Source organism: Hypomesus transpacificus, chromosome 11, assembly GCF_021917145.1.
Source record: "Hypomesus transpacificus isolate Combined female chromosome 11, fHypTra1, whole genome shotgun sequence".
Classification (NCBI taxonomy): domain Eukaryota; kingdom Metazoa; phylum Chordata; class Actinopteri; order Osmeriformes; family Osmeridae; genus Hypomesus; species Hypomesus transpacificus.
Window position 1 is genome coordinate 4,547,946 of NC_061070.1, and position 15,966 is coordinate 4,563,911.

The 15,966-nt window shown below is 46.4% G+C and overlaps 2 protein-coding genes across 3 annotated transcripts; both read right to left on the bottom strand.

Annotated features, from left to right (window-relative positions):
• Positions 1–1,242: 1,242 nt before the first annotated feature.
• Positions 1,243–10,459, bottom strand: vstm4a (V-set and transmembrane domain containing 4a). Its single transcript, XM_047030139.1, has 8 exons — positions 10,096–10,459; positions 7,762–8,214; positions 3,767–3,820; positions 3,502–3,609; positions 3,235–3,271; positions 2,995–3,146; positions 2,716–2,783; positions 1,243–1,800 (listed from the first exon to the last, which is right to left on the bottom strand). The coding sequence occupies exons 1-8, from the start codon at positions 10,145–10,147 to the stop codon at positions 1,597–1,599; spliced, it is 1,128 nt and encodes a 375-aa protein (XP_046886095.1). The 5' UTR covers positions 10,148–10,459; the 3' UTR covers positions 1,243–1,596.
• Positions 10,460–12,045: 1,586 nt separating this feature from the next.
• LOC124473770 (ras-associated and pleckstrin homology domains-containing protein 1) lies at positions 12,046–15,221 on the bottom strand. Of its 2 annotated transcripts, none has more exons than XM_047029444.1 (2): positions 13,677–15,221; positions 12,046–13,217 (listed from the first exon to the last, which is right to left on the bottom strand). In XM_047029444.1, the coding sequence occupies exons 1-2, from the start codon at positions 15,111–15,113 to the stop codon at positions 12,879–12,881; spliced, it is 1,776 nt and encodes a 591-aa protein (XP_046885400.1). In that variant the 5' UTR covers positions 15,114–15,221; the 3' UTR covers positions 12,046–12,878. The 2 variants fall into 2 exon arrangements, with proteins under 2 accessions (XP_046885400.1, XP_046885399.1); XM_047029443.1 differs by having other exon boundaries at positions 12,888–13,075; positions 13,137–15,221.
• Positions 15,222–15,966: the final 745 nt, after the last annotated feature.

A 15,966-nucleotide genomic window follows, 5' to 3' on the forward strand; every position in this document is an offset into this window, starting at 1 on the left:
AACCACATGCATGTTCTCAGAGCCCCCACCAGAATACCCAGACGGCATTGCTGTCTCATTAGCCGGACCACAGATGATCACACACTTGCACCACAACAACAGATCTCTGGTGAAGATCAACCAACCCCCCACCCCCCCATCTCTCCACATTTTTTTACTCTCCGTCTTTAACTTTTAAACACTTATACAGTGCCTAAATCTGCACAAATAAACTGAACATGGTCAGTCTAGATTTGGAGAATACAAACGTCTTTGATAAAGGAAACACAATTGATGTTGAGGAGGGGAATTTTTGTTTTGTTTCCATGTCTCTTTCTCTCTTGCTTTCTCTTTCTCGCTCCATTTCTCTCTCTCTTTCCCCCTCTTTCCCTCTCTTTTTTCTCTCTCTCCCTCTCACTTCCTGTCTTTCTCCCTCCGTCTGTCTCTTTCTCTCCCCCACTCCTCTCTTTCTATTCCTCCCTTTCTTTTAAAAGAGGTCTCACTCTTTAACCTTTGTGTGTATGGCTAATTGTGCTAAGTGGAGTAGTTTAATAGAGTGGAAAATGGCTCTCATAATTCTCAGAGAAAGCCAGCAATGACCTTCTCTGCAGACACTGGCCATTGCCATTCTCTAAGCACCACTGGTTTTATGATATTAAATGTCAAACTATTGGGTTCCTCAGAATAATTAAATCAAATAAATTATTGCACCTAGGCAGAACCATCTTGTAGCCTAACCCAATTATAATGCACTGTAAAGCTAATTATTAACCATGATTACAATTAGTCTAATTTGAATAAATGTAGTCATTAGTGGGTTCATCCTAGTCATTGGGTCTGAACTGTTGGGGGAGGGTTGGTCTCTCTTGCTTCATATCTTTCTCTCTTTCTTTCTCCACACAACTCCCTACAGTCCATCCCTCATTGCTGACCTTCACGAAATAGCTTCCACCTTCACCTTGGTGTGTTTTGGGCCGTGTCACCTGCTGCATCCAGGTTTCACAGCACCTTCTCATCTAGTCTTCATGTCTCAATATGGCGTTAACTTGGTTGCCTAGCAACACGGTTGTCCTGGCATCCACGGACCAGTTATAACCCTAGTAATACGGTTGTCTTAGCATCCTCAGACCTTGGTCTAGCATACCTATGAATGTTTCAGACTCCCACAAGAAAGTTCTGAGGAAATCAACATGCAGCTGTAAAGGTCTAGACTAAAACCAAACAATGACAAAATGAAGTAGATTGAAGCATCATACAGTATATCTGTGTATTTAAATAGGTAATATGTGTTACATGATTGAAAAGCCTTTCTAAAAGTTTCACAGGTTAAAATGAGATGGTTGAGTGTTATTACTGTACCACTCAATACTGTTGGTTACCTAACCTACATTAGATTTCCTGTAACATTTCAATCATAATCAATTTCATCATCTGGATGCCTCCTAGTTTAAACTTGAATTAACACACAGTCTTGTGTTGCATCTGGCATTGGAAGGCAAGTATGTTTGCAAAAGTTTCATAAATAGAGGATTTTGTTTTGAGAGTATCTCGGGGGATTCAAGGGTCTCGTTGGCGATGCTCCTCAGAGGTGCATGCGGTATCTACGACTTCATCTCTCTACATTTGTTTCTCCTGGAAGAGGATCTGAGCGTAGATGGTGTCAGGGCTGGAGGCTGGGGACACGGGGCTGGGAGAAGCTGGGGCTGAGGCTGGGGCAGAGGCAGAGGCAGTGGTTGCAGGAGGGGAGGAAGGCTCCACAGGTTTTGGTCTGACCAGCTCCAGTTCTGCATATGTCAGAGTGTCTGGCTCACACACCCGTGGCTGGGGAGGGGAGGGAAGAAGAGATCAAAGACTCAAGTGTTTGTTGTAGTTTTTTTTAAATGAGCCAAGCACACACTCCTCCCTCACTGTGCTAGTTCTGTTATTTACTTGTTTACATGCTTCACCGGAACATTCCGTCTCATCTGTGACTATTCCGTCTAAGAGGAGATCTGTTGTGTGTTCTAGAATCCTTTCCTGTACCTCTAATCCAATCTGCATGGTTAGTGCAGGGTACACATTCACATACTGCAGCCAATCAATCACAGCAGTCTAATTACAACAAATCAAAACGGTACATTTGACAAAAATCCCCCTGAATTTCAACAAACAATCGTTGTCCTTGAGTATCCTTCTCTGTACTGTACATGGTACTTTATAGCATTTGTACTGTAAATATATGCAAAATAAAGAAAAGGGTCCGTAACTAAATACTTAAAAGCTAAATAGATTACTAATATCTGCCTTTACTTCCATAACTGGAGGAAGAGGCAGATATAACTGTGGTAGGAAAGAGGCCTGTACACTCTGTTCTGAATGCAACTCATGGAAAATTACATGAAGCAAATCTGGAGACATGTCTTTGAAGATTGTGGGAGGAATGGATTGGTTTACTATTGTCTGTTAGTCACAGTCTGTAGAAAAAGTTGTACTTTAAAAAAATATTGTATCATATCAGCATGTACATTCCTGGGAATACAACACTGATATAATATAGGATTCTAATGAAGAAAGTACATCCCTACATATTGTGACTAACATGGACAAATAGTAAATCCTTACCATTCTCCCACAAGAAAAACATGAAATAAACATTTGCAGGAGAGAAGTGTAACTCTATAGGCAGACTCACGTGTAACAATTGTAATAATTAGACTTTTTCTCTAAATGGCAGAGGAGGGAACTAAGAGTTCTTACGGTGATGGATCTCTGTGGTTGGTTCTTTAATCGTCTGGGTTTCCGTGGTCGATGAGAAATGGCAGGTGCTGAAGATATAAAGGAGGCAGAGCTGAGGTCAGAACGGTCATGGGTCAGGGGTCAGAAGCCAAATTCTATTTACAGCATCTTCCCTCCCATCTTGTTCCATTTTAAAGCTATCCAAGAGAACGAGGCTATATGTTGTTTTGTATGTCACAATCTCTGTGGACATAAGTTCATCTGAGATGGTTTGAGCGAAGGTCCACAGTAGTATTTTACCTTTAGTAAGTATGTACGGGGGTCTTTCCTCTGGCTCTCTGGGTACATTTGATTTGTCTCTCCTCTCCTGCTTCTTGTGTCTCAGCTCTTTCCTGTGTGTCCCAGGGGAGGAGCTGGAGGAGCTAATTGAGCTGGTCACTGTTTCCCCAGAGCTGGAGGATAAGATGTAGAAACATTTAGCTTATTGAGAGTTGTCTTAAACACACACCGCCTTTGATTGAGCATGACTAAACGTCTCACCTGCTGTCTGGGCTCTTAACCAGGTAGTAACTGGCTGCTGCAAGGTGAGAGGAGAGATCAGGGCCACAGAGGTCGCTCAACACTTGACATCATTTTGACACAATGTTATTGGTTCCCAAAAACATGTCATTCTGGCATGTTAAGCTTGTGTCTAAGCGTGTGCATCAGGTTTGGGAGATGTGGTGGTAAGAGAGTGGCTTTTAGCTTTGTTTGTATTAGGAGTTTGGTAGCTATTGACATGGGTGTGGGAGGAAGGCTGTTCTGTACCTTTGAGCCTGTGTCTGGTGTGAAGATACTGGCAGGCCAGAACCAGAGTGAACAAAAACATGGAGAGCAGACCCAGGGAGCAGATCAACACTGCACACAGGTACACATCTGGAACAGAACCAGAGGTAAGATACACACAGGTGCACATGAAATAGGTTGACTTTATTATCAATGCAGAACAGGGATCCCAATTACATCAGCACCATACCAATATACTAATATCTTGGAAGTGAGTAAGAAAAGATTGAGAGAACAATGAATTTACCTTCAAACATACGCCATACCCCTTCACTGCTGCTTTCCTCAGGAGTGACATGAACTGAAAGACAGAAACACCATGCAGTGTATACTTTTTGTCAATGTTGAGGTTGGAAAGCACCGTGAGGTTGAATCTGAGTTATATGGTTCTGTCTCGGTACATTCACCCAAAGAGGCAGGACAAGATGGTGGTTTCTAGAAATATCCAAACCGCTGTCACGCTTAGGAAGGCAAAGACAGAAAACCACCATCCGTCAAACATGCACACAAACACACACGCAGACTCAGGCACGCACACACAACACACACAGCAATGGGATCCTTGCTTCTTCAGAGCAGGAGGGGGTTCCCCTTCTGTCTGGGTTCAACTGGGGTGTGTATGTGTGTATTTATGTGTGTCTTTCTGTCTATAAGAGAGAGAGGGAGCATATTTGATGAGTTTTCAGTGTGGGCCAAGGGCATCTACAGTGGATTGAGGTGGAGGAGAGGCACAGCAGACTACTTAGCCCCTGGCCTGGGAAATGGGCTTTTAATATGTCTTTGTAACATGGGCAATGATAAACACTCATTAAATCATCAACACCGACACACTCCACTACACCACAGAAGCATCATCTCCTTGCTTATCTAGCAGGGTCTTTAGCAGGCAGAGAAAATATTCTGTCACTTTGTTTACAAAGTGGACACAATATAAAGTATTGGAGTAAAAAAGGTATATACACTGCAGAATATAATTCATGAAGGACAGGCTACACCACAAGAAGACTGGTTATAAAGTAGCAACATGCTTTTGATGGATGAAGGTATTTTGTTTCATTGATGGTAGCTATGTGACAATGGGATGCACCAGCCACTCTGAACACCCCTCATACACATCTCTGTTCTGCTCACCAGGAATGCAGCAGGAGCAGCTTTCTCTCTCTCTCTCTGTCTCTCTCTCACACTGCTAGAATGCTCTCTGGTTCTCCTGTAGCACACTATATTAGACCATAAATGAGACCTTTACCCCGTATGAAACCACACACAGGAAACACACACATTGATGTGAGCCCCTTGGCTCCTATCTTTGACATACAGCCAGTATAAACAACAGAGCAACACGTCTCCCTACAAACTCCACATCTGGTCCAGGCTGTCCCGAGCTCAGCACAACCATGTCAACGCATGCTCAAAACTGCATATCTGCCCTGTAATCTGAAAGCCGTTAGTTTGATTTGACCTTAAAACCAATCTTCTCATGAAAAAGGTTTTTAATAATGAATGTAAAATATATTTTTGTGCTGAATGGTAAAAAAAAAAATCTGGAACAAGTGGATCTTAGCTTCACTGAGTCCAGGCCTCCTGATAGCTTCTGCTGAGCCAGGAAATCACCAGAATATCCCCAAGGGAGTGTCTGGGGTCAGATTCACTCTGTGTCGGTTAAAGAGAAGTGATGTAACAGTGCTGTCTGTGTGCTGTTGTCTGGCTGGCGGAGAGAAGGTGCTGTCAGCCTCTGGCTGGACCATAAAGTGCAGAGTGAGGACTGGAGGCAGGCCACACTGGAGGAAGAATACACTGAAGGCAGGGCTCTAGAGGCAGGGTACACTGGAAGCAAGCCACATGGAGGCAGAACGCTAGAGGCACACCAATGGAGACGGACCACTGGAGGCAGGCCACCGAGGTAAGGTAGTTAGATAGTTACATCTGACTCCCATCTCCACACTCTCGGGACAGCACAGCAGGAGGAGGCTTGCTTATGGAGACTAAATGTCTTTGTACTGGGTGTGTGGGGTGGGGGGGGTCAACCACACTTCCGACTTTATGATTCCTTCTTCTCTTCTTTTTGTTTCAACAAAGCTGCTCCCTTTGTTTGGGTGTTTGTGGTGTAGGGAGCTTTAGGGTTGTGTGGTTGTCTCTCTGTTGTTTTGCTGAAACATTAGTTGAAAGTGTTGTTGTAGTGATGTGTGTGTATTTAAGCTCATTGAATGTTGAATGAAGGTTGTGAGAAAGTTATGCTCCTATGGTAAGTTCATGGTAGAGGTTGTGTGGAAGTTGAGTCATAAGTATACCTCAGTAGTGGACTGCAAATCAAGAAGTTGAAGGTTCAGTTCCCCACCCCCACCCCTGGTCACTTTGGATAAAAGTGTCTGTAAAATGAATACATTACAATACATTTTTTAAGATGTGGCTAGGTTATTTGTTAGATTTGTGTAACCTAAACTAAAAAACACTACAGTGCTAGGATACATTGAGCGTTGTGTGTCTGTATCTGTGGTTGGTGGTGGTAAAGATGCCTGAGGTGAGGAGCAGGCCATGTGGCTTCCCCAGTAGTGAAGGCAGACAGGGCGTAGTCGCGTAAAACTCCTCCTGCCTCACTGTCTTCCACACTAGCTCTGGAAGCTAAGAAAACTATGAGGAACATCTCTCTCTCAGGGCCGAATCTCAATTTGTTGCCCACAAGAATAGAACGTGTTCGGGAGCAGAGCACTGATTTGGTGACGCAGGCATAATGAATGAAGTTTGCTTCTCTGTCATAGTATAGACTGGTCCAAATGAGTAAAAGTTCTTGCAGCGGTCAACTGCAGGTTGTGCTCGCTGACGTCATGCGCGGCAGTTGTTTTTAAACGTACTCAGCACTTCCTCTGGCCCACAGGCAGCGGGTGATGTGGTGGAGGAGCAGGCTCCTGGCTGTGTGAGCTCATTGTTTTGAGATGGAAACGGCAGAAGACTGGGCGCAGACTCACACAGAGACACACACTCACATTTATACACACTTACACAGACACACACACCCACACAGACACACAGTCACACAGAGACTCACACAGACACACACTCACACAGACACACACTCGCACAGAGACACACACCAACACTGCTTACAGGAAAAAAAGACCATTCACAGAAATACAACCAGTAATGCTTCGGTTTTTCATACATATTCTTGGCACCTCTCTTTCTCTCTCTTTATCTGTTTTTGTTTCTCACTCTCTCTCTTCTCTCCATCTCTTTGTCTATTTGCCACTCTTTCTCTCCTCTTCTTCCTCTCTCTTCCTTGCCCCTTCAACTCAGTGTGTGTGCCTGTGAACGTGTGAGTCTTGTTTCTGTAAGGGTATTCCGGGGAAGGTCTCCATTAGTGAAGCCAGGATAAATGTTTTGTGTGTGTCAGTACCAGGCCTCCCTAGCCTCTGGCTCCTCACTGTGACAGACCACCACTGTGTTACTTGGCAGCTGTAACACACAGACTGGAAATGTGTGTGCATGTGTGTGATTGTGAATGCATATATGTGTGTGTGTGTATACTGGGGTGTGAGGCTTGGAGTGTTCTCTGATAACATTGAGACACATCATTCTCAGCGTGTCTGGTTAGTAGTTTCAGTGAGTTTGTAGTTGGTGTGAGGGGTGACCTGTGGCTAACGTACGGAGGGAGATCATCCTGTCTGCTCCTCAGAGACAGGTGTGACTCTCAACACCTGGCTGAGGAGACAGCCTACAGGAAACAGCTGTCCTGTTGATATTCTGACCCTCCATCCTTAACTAGCCTCACAGTCAACGTCACTCACACCTCATAGCCAATCCCAATCTTTCAGGAAGTGTGGTCTGTTGGGTACAGCACATGTGTTTAATAGTGTGGGCTGCGTTTCCCGATAATGATGGATCGTAGCAACGATCGAGCAAAAAACGAAACCATCGATATTTCTAAAGTGTGTTTTCCCAAACATGCTCGTGAGGAGACATTTTAGCTCTGATGTCTTTGGGAACGGCCCGTAAAACTAAGATTCGTCCTACGATGGATTCTACGATCAACTTAGGCTTACGATGCTTTCGGGAAACGCAGCCCTGGATGTTTACCTATACATCATTTGTTTGTAAGCTAGCAGGCTAATGTAACTTTTGTTTGTGCGCTCAGGTGTGTGTATGTTTAACACATGTATGTGAGCGTGTGGAAGTGTATGTTCAGATGTGTGTACACGTGTGTGTTTGTATTTGTATGTGTGTTCATGTGTGCGTTCAGGTATTTACCTGTTAGATGGGTGGCTGCGGTGCCATTGGACGAAGCCCTCCATATGTTTCTGTGTTTGCGTATCTCCTGGACTCTGCAGGTGTAGCAGCCTCCGTCAGTCCCTGTCACGTTGAGTACCGACAGGCGGTACACCTCCCCCTCCACTTCCTCGTACAGGTGGAACTTGCGCTGTGGGAACCTGCGTGTGAAGTTCCCATACAGCTTGGTCCTCTTCATCGTCACCTTGACAATCAGCACCTCTGGGGGCTGAAGAGGTGGAGAAGAGGGGGGTGGAGGAAGAGGAGGGGAAGGCGGAGGGAGAGGTGGGGGAGGGGAGTAGAGCCAGCGGAGGACCAGGAAGCTGTTTACCCTCTTCCTCTGTGACACCAAGCACGACAGCGTCAGATTGGCCCCCTCGGTTACCATGACGACCGGCGCCGGGGTCACGGTCACGTTCAGGGCCTCACACACCCCTGTGGGAACACACACAGACACTCACAAATACACGTATTGTAATCCCTCAATTTCAGGCCTGCTTTATTGTGCTATAGATTCAGTAAGCTGCCTCATTGTATGGAAAAATGCCTGCTGTGCAAGAGCTCATTTTTCCCAGATGTTTGATTACCTGCCAATTAAACATAATAACAGCATTTAGAGAAAGTAGGCTTACACACCCCAACACAACCCTACTGAGGAGGAGAGATGCATGCAGCTCTTGTTTACGTACAGAAACACATTAAATCTGCAAAATAACGAATAATTTCTAAATATTTGTCCTCAAGATGAAGCTGTGTGTGCATGTTCAGAGAAGACAGAGTCTGGATCCAATATGGCTAGGGAGGAAAGGTGGTAGGCACGGGTAGAAGGAGAGAGGGAGGGAGCGAGGTATGGGGGGAGGGGGAGGGAGAGGCAATCAGATGCAGGAAGAGAAGGGAGAGACAGGGATGGAGGGAGGGAGGTAGGAAAGGAGGCGGGGAGGGAGGGAAGATAGGTATGGCATGAGGCAACAAGATAGGGAGGAAGGGAGGCAGAGACTGAGGCAGGGAGAGAAGAGAGAGGCATGCAGGGAGGCCGTGAGGCAGGGAGGGAGGTTGGTAAGAAGAGAGCCTACAAGTTGGAAGCATTTATCCAACACTACCCTCTGAGAGAGAAGAGAAAGAAGAAGGGGGGGGTCAGGGGTCCGCAGGACAAGATAACAGAGACCATATGTGCTCCTGCTCCTTGATCTTATGTGTATTGAATCCCTCTGGGTCTGTCTAACCAGCATACTACGTCTACACATGTATTTACACACATACTACCATGCCTTATCAAATGCTATTAGGTTCTCAGGACCGCAACAAAACTACTTCTTCTAGTGCATGTGTTGAACAAAATCTAGGTTTCATGCAATGTGTCTATATGGTTTTGCTTTTGTTTTTGTTTAGATGATTGATGAAAATAATCTAGTACAGATCACTAGAGCAGCACTAAAGCCAAACACGGAATCCTCAATATTAAAACTGCAACAAATTCCAGAGCTTTAAGACAGAACCCATGAACAGAAACAAACACATAAACTTGAACCTTAGAACCTATTAACACTAACCAAACATAGAACCCTGCTACAGAACCTTAGTACAGATTCCATTAACAGAACCATAAACCGTGTTTTCTCTGTGGGTAATGTTTGGATCTGGGTCTGATGGGCTCATTACATCCAGCCCCATATACTGTACTTGTTTACTGGACATCCAGATAGAATGTGTTCAAGTCAGCTTTGTTGACATTGGCCACATGTCAGAGGGAAATGTTAAGGACATCAAAGTGCAACAGTGTACCGTGTGTGATGCATGTCAACAGATACGCACATTGTACACAGACAATAGAATTTCCTACATTATTGTTATAGTTATTATCATTGTATTTTTTTCTGTTTCTCTTTCTTTCTCTCTTTCTCTCTCTCTCTCTCTCTCTCTCTCTCTCTCTCTCTCTCTCTCTCTCTTCTCTCTCTCTCTCTCTCTCTCTCTCTCTCTCTCTCTCTCTCTCTCTCTCTCTCTCTCTCTCTCTCTCTCTCCCTCTCCCTCTCCCTCTCCCTCCCTCTCCCTCTCCCTTTCTCTTTCTCTCTCTCTCTCTCTCTCTCTCTCTCTCTCTCTCTCTCTCTCTCTCTCTCTCTCTCTCTCTCTCTCTCTCTCTCTCTCTCTCTCTCCCTTTCTCTGTCTCTCTCTCTCTCCCTTTCTCTGTCTCTCTCTCTCTCACTCTCTCACAGGATTAGTCTTTAGTTAGTACTGGGTTTCCAGATTAGACGTCAGGTACACTGTTAATGTTAATGATTTGGTTTTCTCTTGGTGTTGAGAGGTTAACAGACGACTTACCTGTCAGCAGGACGTGCATCTGAACCAGGACTGCAACAAAGAAGGTGTTCATTTTACAGAGCCTGTGTATCCATAAACCCAGTTACACTACTGTTACTACTGCTAGACACCATCAGCTACAGGGCCTGTGCTGTTGTGACTGCTCACAACACCAAGCAGTCACACACCCCAACTTTGGCCCACCACTCACTCCTCCTCTCACTCTCTATTTCTCCCTCTCTCTCTTTCCTCTCTCTTTCTCTCTATTTCTCTGCGCTGCCTCGAGTCACTGTGTGTAATATGAAACAGTGCATGCTCTGTTCCCACTTACTGCAGAAACTCCCCCTTCTTTTAGGAACGTTCCTCTCTCCCTCTCTGTCTCTCTCTCTCTCTCTCTCTCTCTCTCACACACACTTTATCCCTCTGTTTTCTCTCTCTCTCCCAAGCTATCTCTTCCCCTCTCACTCTGCTGTAAAATGTAGGAAATGTCATTTCCTGTGTTCCTGTGAGTTTCTGGAAGCTGTCCAGGTAGAAGCAATGATCAACATTTTCTCTTTGTGTGTGTGTGTGTGTGCATTTGTTTACAGCAGCAGAATATTTATTTCTCTTTCCCTCCCTCCCTTGCTCCCTCCCTTCCCCCTCCCTCCCTCCCTCCCTCCCTCCCTCCCTCCCTCTCTCTCTCTCTCTCTCTCTCTCTCTCTCTCTCTCTCCCTCTATCTCTCTCTCTCCCTCTCTGTCACACACACACTTACTCTCTCTAGCTCTCTCTCTCTTTTTTTCTCACTTACTCTCTCTATGTGTGTGTTTAGCGTGTACTGTCTTTGTATAGTGTGCTTGTTATGAACCAAAAAGAGGGATGTAATAGTGTGTCTTTACAGTATATCTATGTGTGTGAGTGCGTGTGCTGTATTTATGTGTATGGGACCTCTCCCTCTCTGTCTGGTGCCTGGTGGCCAGAGTGGCATGGGCTGGTCTCTAGCTGTGGTTGTCAGCCTGCCCCAGTAAAACGCTGAGGCAGGAATTCTGCTGGCGCGCACAGTTCTGCCAAAAAAACGGTATTACACTTTTAAGCCTTCAGACTACACTCAGAACTCTCCTCAAAGAATGTGAGTTCAGCTAAATAACAGACATATAGATACTGTAGATCAATAATTATTGCAAGACTGGATGGTGATTGCAATTCTTCTGCATAAAATCAGAATCCTTCTGTTGGAACATCAAGGACACAGGAATTCTGATAAATCATTTGGTAGTCGTGGCAACCGATATTGCTCCTGTACAGTGTCTGTTACTCTGGAATGTTTTGATCCTAGCGAGGGACCTGAGGACGTCAATGCATTAACTTTCGTGGCCCTGCCCAGATTCAAACTCAGCTTCCCCATGAGGAATAAACATGTTTTCTCTTTTGCCACTATTATTACTATCACTATTTTACACATGAAATGTTTACATTCCAGGTCTATAATGGTTGTCTTATGCTCCCATTTGTTCCGACAAAAGTCCGGCTGCTTTTCTGCTCCGGGCCAATGGATTAAACAGATCCGTCAGTGGTCAAAAGATGGCGCCAGACCTCTTGAAAGAAGATTAAGATAAAGATACTTCCCAGTCCTGACACTGATTTGCATTACCTGACAACAAAACATGAGGTTTTCTAAACATATCATAATATACCACCACAGTCCTTAACTTAGTACTGAGATGGTCCTGAAGGAGAGTCTGGAATAGGGACTGTTGTGTCCTAACGGGGTCCTAATCCTATGGTGCGCCTTGAGATACCTACACATGTGCTAGTGGAGAACGTAGTCTGTAGAAGATCTGAAGGAGTTTGACAACTTGAAGACTATTTCAGTTATTCTATTGAAGCCCATGGTAGCTGTGAAAAAACGAAATACCATCTTTGGCAAATATTTGTGTATCTATTCAATTAAAGTATGTAAACAAAGTAACAGAAAGATGACAAAAATATAAATGTTTACTTTTTAATTGTTTCCTTAAAAGGTGCCTCTGAAGGCCACATTCACAATCCTGATGGAGGACTATATGGCAGAACATGTGTGTGCTACAAGTCCAGGCCACTCTGTTTTACTTCACAGCAATTCTGAAACATTCTCAAACATTACAAATAATGCAGACTATTTATTATTATGTACAGTCCACATTACTATGAAACTTGTCAAAGAGCAACATTCAAGTCATGTTATTTCACTTAAAAACACAGGGTCTCTTTTCCATTTGCATCAAGCTTGTGTTGCCTTCTCAGTCACTACATTGCATGCACATATTAAAAACTTCAACATTGTATTAACTACATTAAAATCTAAAAAATCTCTATTTATTTTATGTTGCAATTGAAATAAATACCAGTCCTAAGCAGCGAAGACTTCTTCTTAGTCTGTCGGATACTATAGTAATACTTCAGAAGTACTCAAAAATGCTCTCTCGGTTTTAGGTGACAGTGAGCCAATCAAATAGACCAGCAGATCATCTTCAACACATTCAAAATGGAATGGTAAACTTTTCTGTGACACAGTTATACATAAGTAGCTTCTATTTTTTATCACTACAAAACATCAGCAGCAGAAATCGTCAGGGGCAGCAATTTAACAAGCCTTACCAGAGTCCCAAAAGAAGACAATTTTCAACACAAACACATTATATCTAAAACACTTTCTATTTTTCTTCTTAAGTAGGTCACATATACAACCATATCTCTGTTTCTTTTTAATGCATATTTCTTTGTCAATCTGTATTGCTACATATATACTGTTAAGCTATTAGACAATACAAGCTGTCAATCGCAGTCATCACCAATCAGAAGAATCCATGGCAAAGTCCTCCAGCTCGCTCATAGTGATGATGTCACGACCTGGAGGTCCAGAGGGAGCGGGGTCTTCCTTCTCATCGTACATTATCCCCTCCCCCTGCTGGCTACGCGTGTCACTTCCCTTGTGTGTATCGCACGGTGTGGGTGCATACGATGTTTGCACGTCGTAGCCCGTATCCATATAGGGAGCCTGACCTGGGCTGTACACCTGTCTGTGTGAGCTCTCCTGGCTCACACAGCCCAGGCTGCTTCTGCTTCTCACCCTACCATGGTTCTCCTGTCCCCAGCCACGGCTCTGTCTCCCCGAATCAGGCTCCTGGAGGTCCTGGGAGAAGCTGCCTGGAGCCGACATCCCTGAGCTGGATCTCTGAGGGGGCAAGGAGGATACAGGCTGGGGCTGGTAACCCTGGTGGTAGGCCTGGTGGTGGGGATAGTGGCGGACGGAGGAGGGGGATATGGCATAGGGGTATGAGGTCTGAGACTGGGAGTAAGAAGTTGGGGACATTGGGGACATAGTTTTGGAGTATGGGACCCGAGATTGGGTGTATGGAGTTGGGGACATTGTTTTGGGATATGAGACCCGGGATTGGGTGTATGGAGTTGGGGACATTGTTTTGGGGTATGAGACCCGGGATTGGGTGTATGGAGTTGGGGACATTGTTTTGGGGTGTGGGACCCTGGATTGAGAGTATGGAGTTGGAGACATGGTTTTGGAGTAGGGTGGCTGAGCTTGGGCGTATGGTGTTGGGGACAGGGCTTGGGTATGTGGGAGGTGGGGTTGAGTGTACAGGACCTGGGGTTGAGGCTGGGGCTGGGGCCCAGTCTGTCCTGACTTCCGTACATTCAGCTGGACATACTTCCCTGTCTCCGGGTCGAAGAAGGTCTTCGTCTTGACAGGGACAGGCATGTCCACCACAAAATACTGACCAGAGCCAGGGTCCTGGAGCACCTTCCTCTGGGTGAGGGGGTAACTGGGCTCTACGTGGTACTGGGTCAACGGCTGTGTGGGGGACGACGGGACACTGGACACTGACCTGGGGGCAAGGGGGACGGAGATGGGAGAGGAGTGGTGTGGGGAGGCAAGGGCGAGGGAGACTGGGGCGGTGGCGTGGGGGGAGGCAAGAGGGAGGGAGATGGGGGAGCAGTGGTGTGGGGAGGCAAGGGGGAGGGAGACTGGGGCGGTGGCGTGGGGGGAGGCGTGGAAGGAACGGTGGGAGGGGCGAAGCTCAGCAGTGGAGGAGACACTAGAGACAAGAGTGGGGGTGTGGGGGAGGGAGATGGGGGAGGAGAAGTGGGGGGAGGAGAGTGCGGAGCGGCCGGAGGAGCGTAGGTCTGAGGGGGACGATGGAACACTGGACACCTCCCTCAGAGGATTGTCCTCTGAGGTGGCCCTGTCAAGCGAGGTGTTTGACGACTCCTTCTTGATCCTGCGTGTAGTCAGGCGCTTGGCTCTCCGCAAGGCCTTCTCTGTCTTGGGGGGCACGGTGGGGGGCTTCCCCAGGGGCCTCCCTGCATCGCTGCTGAAGCTGCAGGCAGAGTCCGGCCTCTCGTAGCCCCCCCTGCTGCCCCAGTCCGAGTCGTACGCTCCCCGAAAGTCACCCAGGTCCCCAGCACTGGTAGCAAAGCTATCCACGTCCTCTGACATTGTGCTGAAGACGGAGCGGGAGTCTTCCTCGTCCAATGCTAGGCTGCGGCGGGATCGGGCTCGGTATTCCCTGTGTTCTGATAGGCTACTGGGGTAGTCGTGGGTGTGAGTGAGGGAGCTCGGGACAGGTGACTGCTGGACCACTGGGGACCGGTGTGTGGGTACATTGGTGACAGAGCTCACCCTCCTCTTCTCCTGCCCCTCATCCGCCTTTTCACCTCCCCCCCTCCAGCCATCCAGCGGCGAAGCCACTCTGGAGTCTTCCTCTAAGCTCTTGTAAAAGCGGGGTCTGATGGTCTTAGTGAGAATAGACCCCCTGAAGGTGTTGTCCTTCACCTTGAACATGGTGGGCTTGGGCCCTAGGGCCGGGGACGAGGTGTTGGAGCGCGGGGCTGACAGGGCAGGGGAGGCAGCAGTGTGGGGTCTTTCATAGGACTCCCCATCTTCTGCTTGCTCCAGCTCCAGAAGGTCCCCTTTCCGTGGAGAAGGCAGAGGGGAATGCATGGGTCTCTCCCTGGGTCTTCTCTCTGCCTCTGAGGCACTGATTGAGTAGTACTGTAGAGAATCCATCTTGTCTGCATCTTGTCTGGCTTCCTGGACTGCTCTTCTCTCCTCATCTCTCTCTTTGGCTCTCTTCTCCAGCTTATTCCTCTCCTCTTTCACTCTCCTCTCTTCCTCTCTCCTCTCATTGTCTATCTGAATTTCTTTATCTTTCTCCTGTTCTGCCCTCCTCTTCTCTTCTCTCTGTTTTGCTCTCCTATGTTCCTCCCTCAACCTCTCTTCTTCCTTTATCCTTGCCTCATTTATCCTCCTTTCTTCCTCTTCTTTTGCTTTTCTCTCCTCCACCTTCCTCTTCTTCTCCTTTGCCCTCTTCCCCTCCTCCTGTCTCTGTTTTGCTTTTATCTCCTCTTCCCGCTTCCTCTCCTCCTCTTCTTTAGCTCTTCTCTCCTCCTCTCTTTGTTGTGCTCTTTTCTCCTCCTCCCTTCTCCTCTCCTCCTTTCTCCTTTCATCTTGCCTTATACTCTCCTCCTCCTCCTTTCTCCTGTTTTCCTCTTCTTCTGCTCTCCTCTTCTCCTCCACCTTCCTCTCCGCTTCCTTCTTCCTCTCCTCTCTCCTTTCCTCCCTTCTCTTCTCTTCTTTCCGTCTCTCCTCTTCTTTTTCTCTTCTTTCTTCCTCCCTCCTTTGCTCCTCCTCCATCTTTATCTCTTCCTCTTTTCTTTTCTCTCTCCTCTCCTCATCCATTTTCCTGTCTTCCTCTATCTGTTTTCCCTTTCTCTCCTTCTCCTTTCTCTCTTCTTCTCTTTTTCTCTCCTCCTCCTCTCTTTTTTGTACTATCCTCTCCTTTTCTTTCCTCTCCTCCTCTATCTGTTTAACTCTCCTCTCCTCTTTTATCTTTTCTTCTTTCCTTTTCTTCTCTTCCTCT

Coding starts and splice junctions, on each gene's coding strand:
- vstm4a (XM_047030139.1), bottom strand. CDS start 10,147: ATGAACACCTTCTTTGTTGCAGTCCTGGTTCAGATGCACGTCCTGCTG. Junction 3,821..7,761: donor CGCAGCCACCCATCTAACAG/GTAAATACCTGA, acceptor TCTGTCTTTCAG/TTCATGTCACTCCTGAGGAA. Junction 3,610..3,766: donor GGTATGGCGTATGTTTGAAG/GTAAATTCATTG, acceptor GTTCTGTTCCAG/ATGTGTACCTGTGTGCAGTG.
- LOC124473770 (XM_047029443.1), bottom strand. CDS start 15,113: ATGGATTCTCTACAGTACTACTCAATCAGTGCCTCAGAGGCAGAGAGA. Junction 13,076..13,136: donor GAAGCAGAAGCAGCCTGGGC/TGTGTGAGCCAG, acceptor CTCCCTATATGG/ATACGGGCTACGACGTGCAA.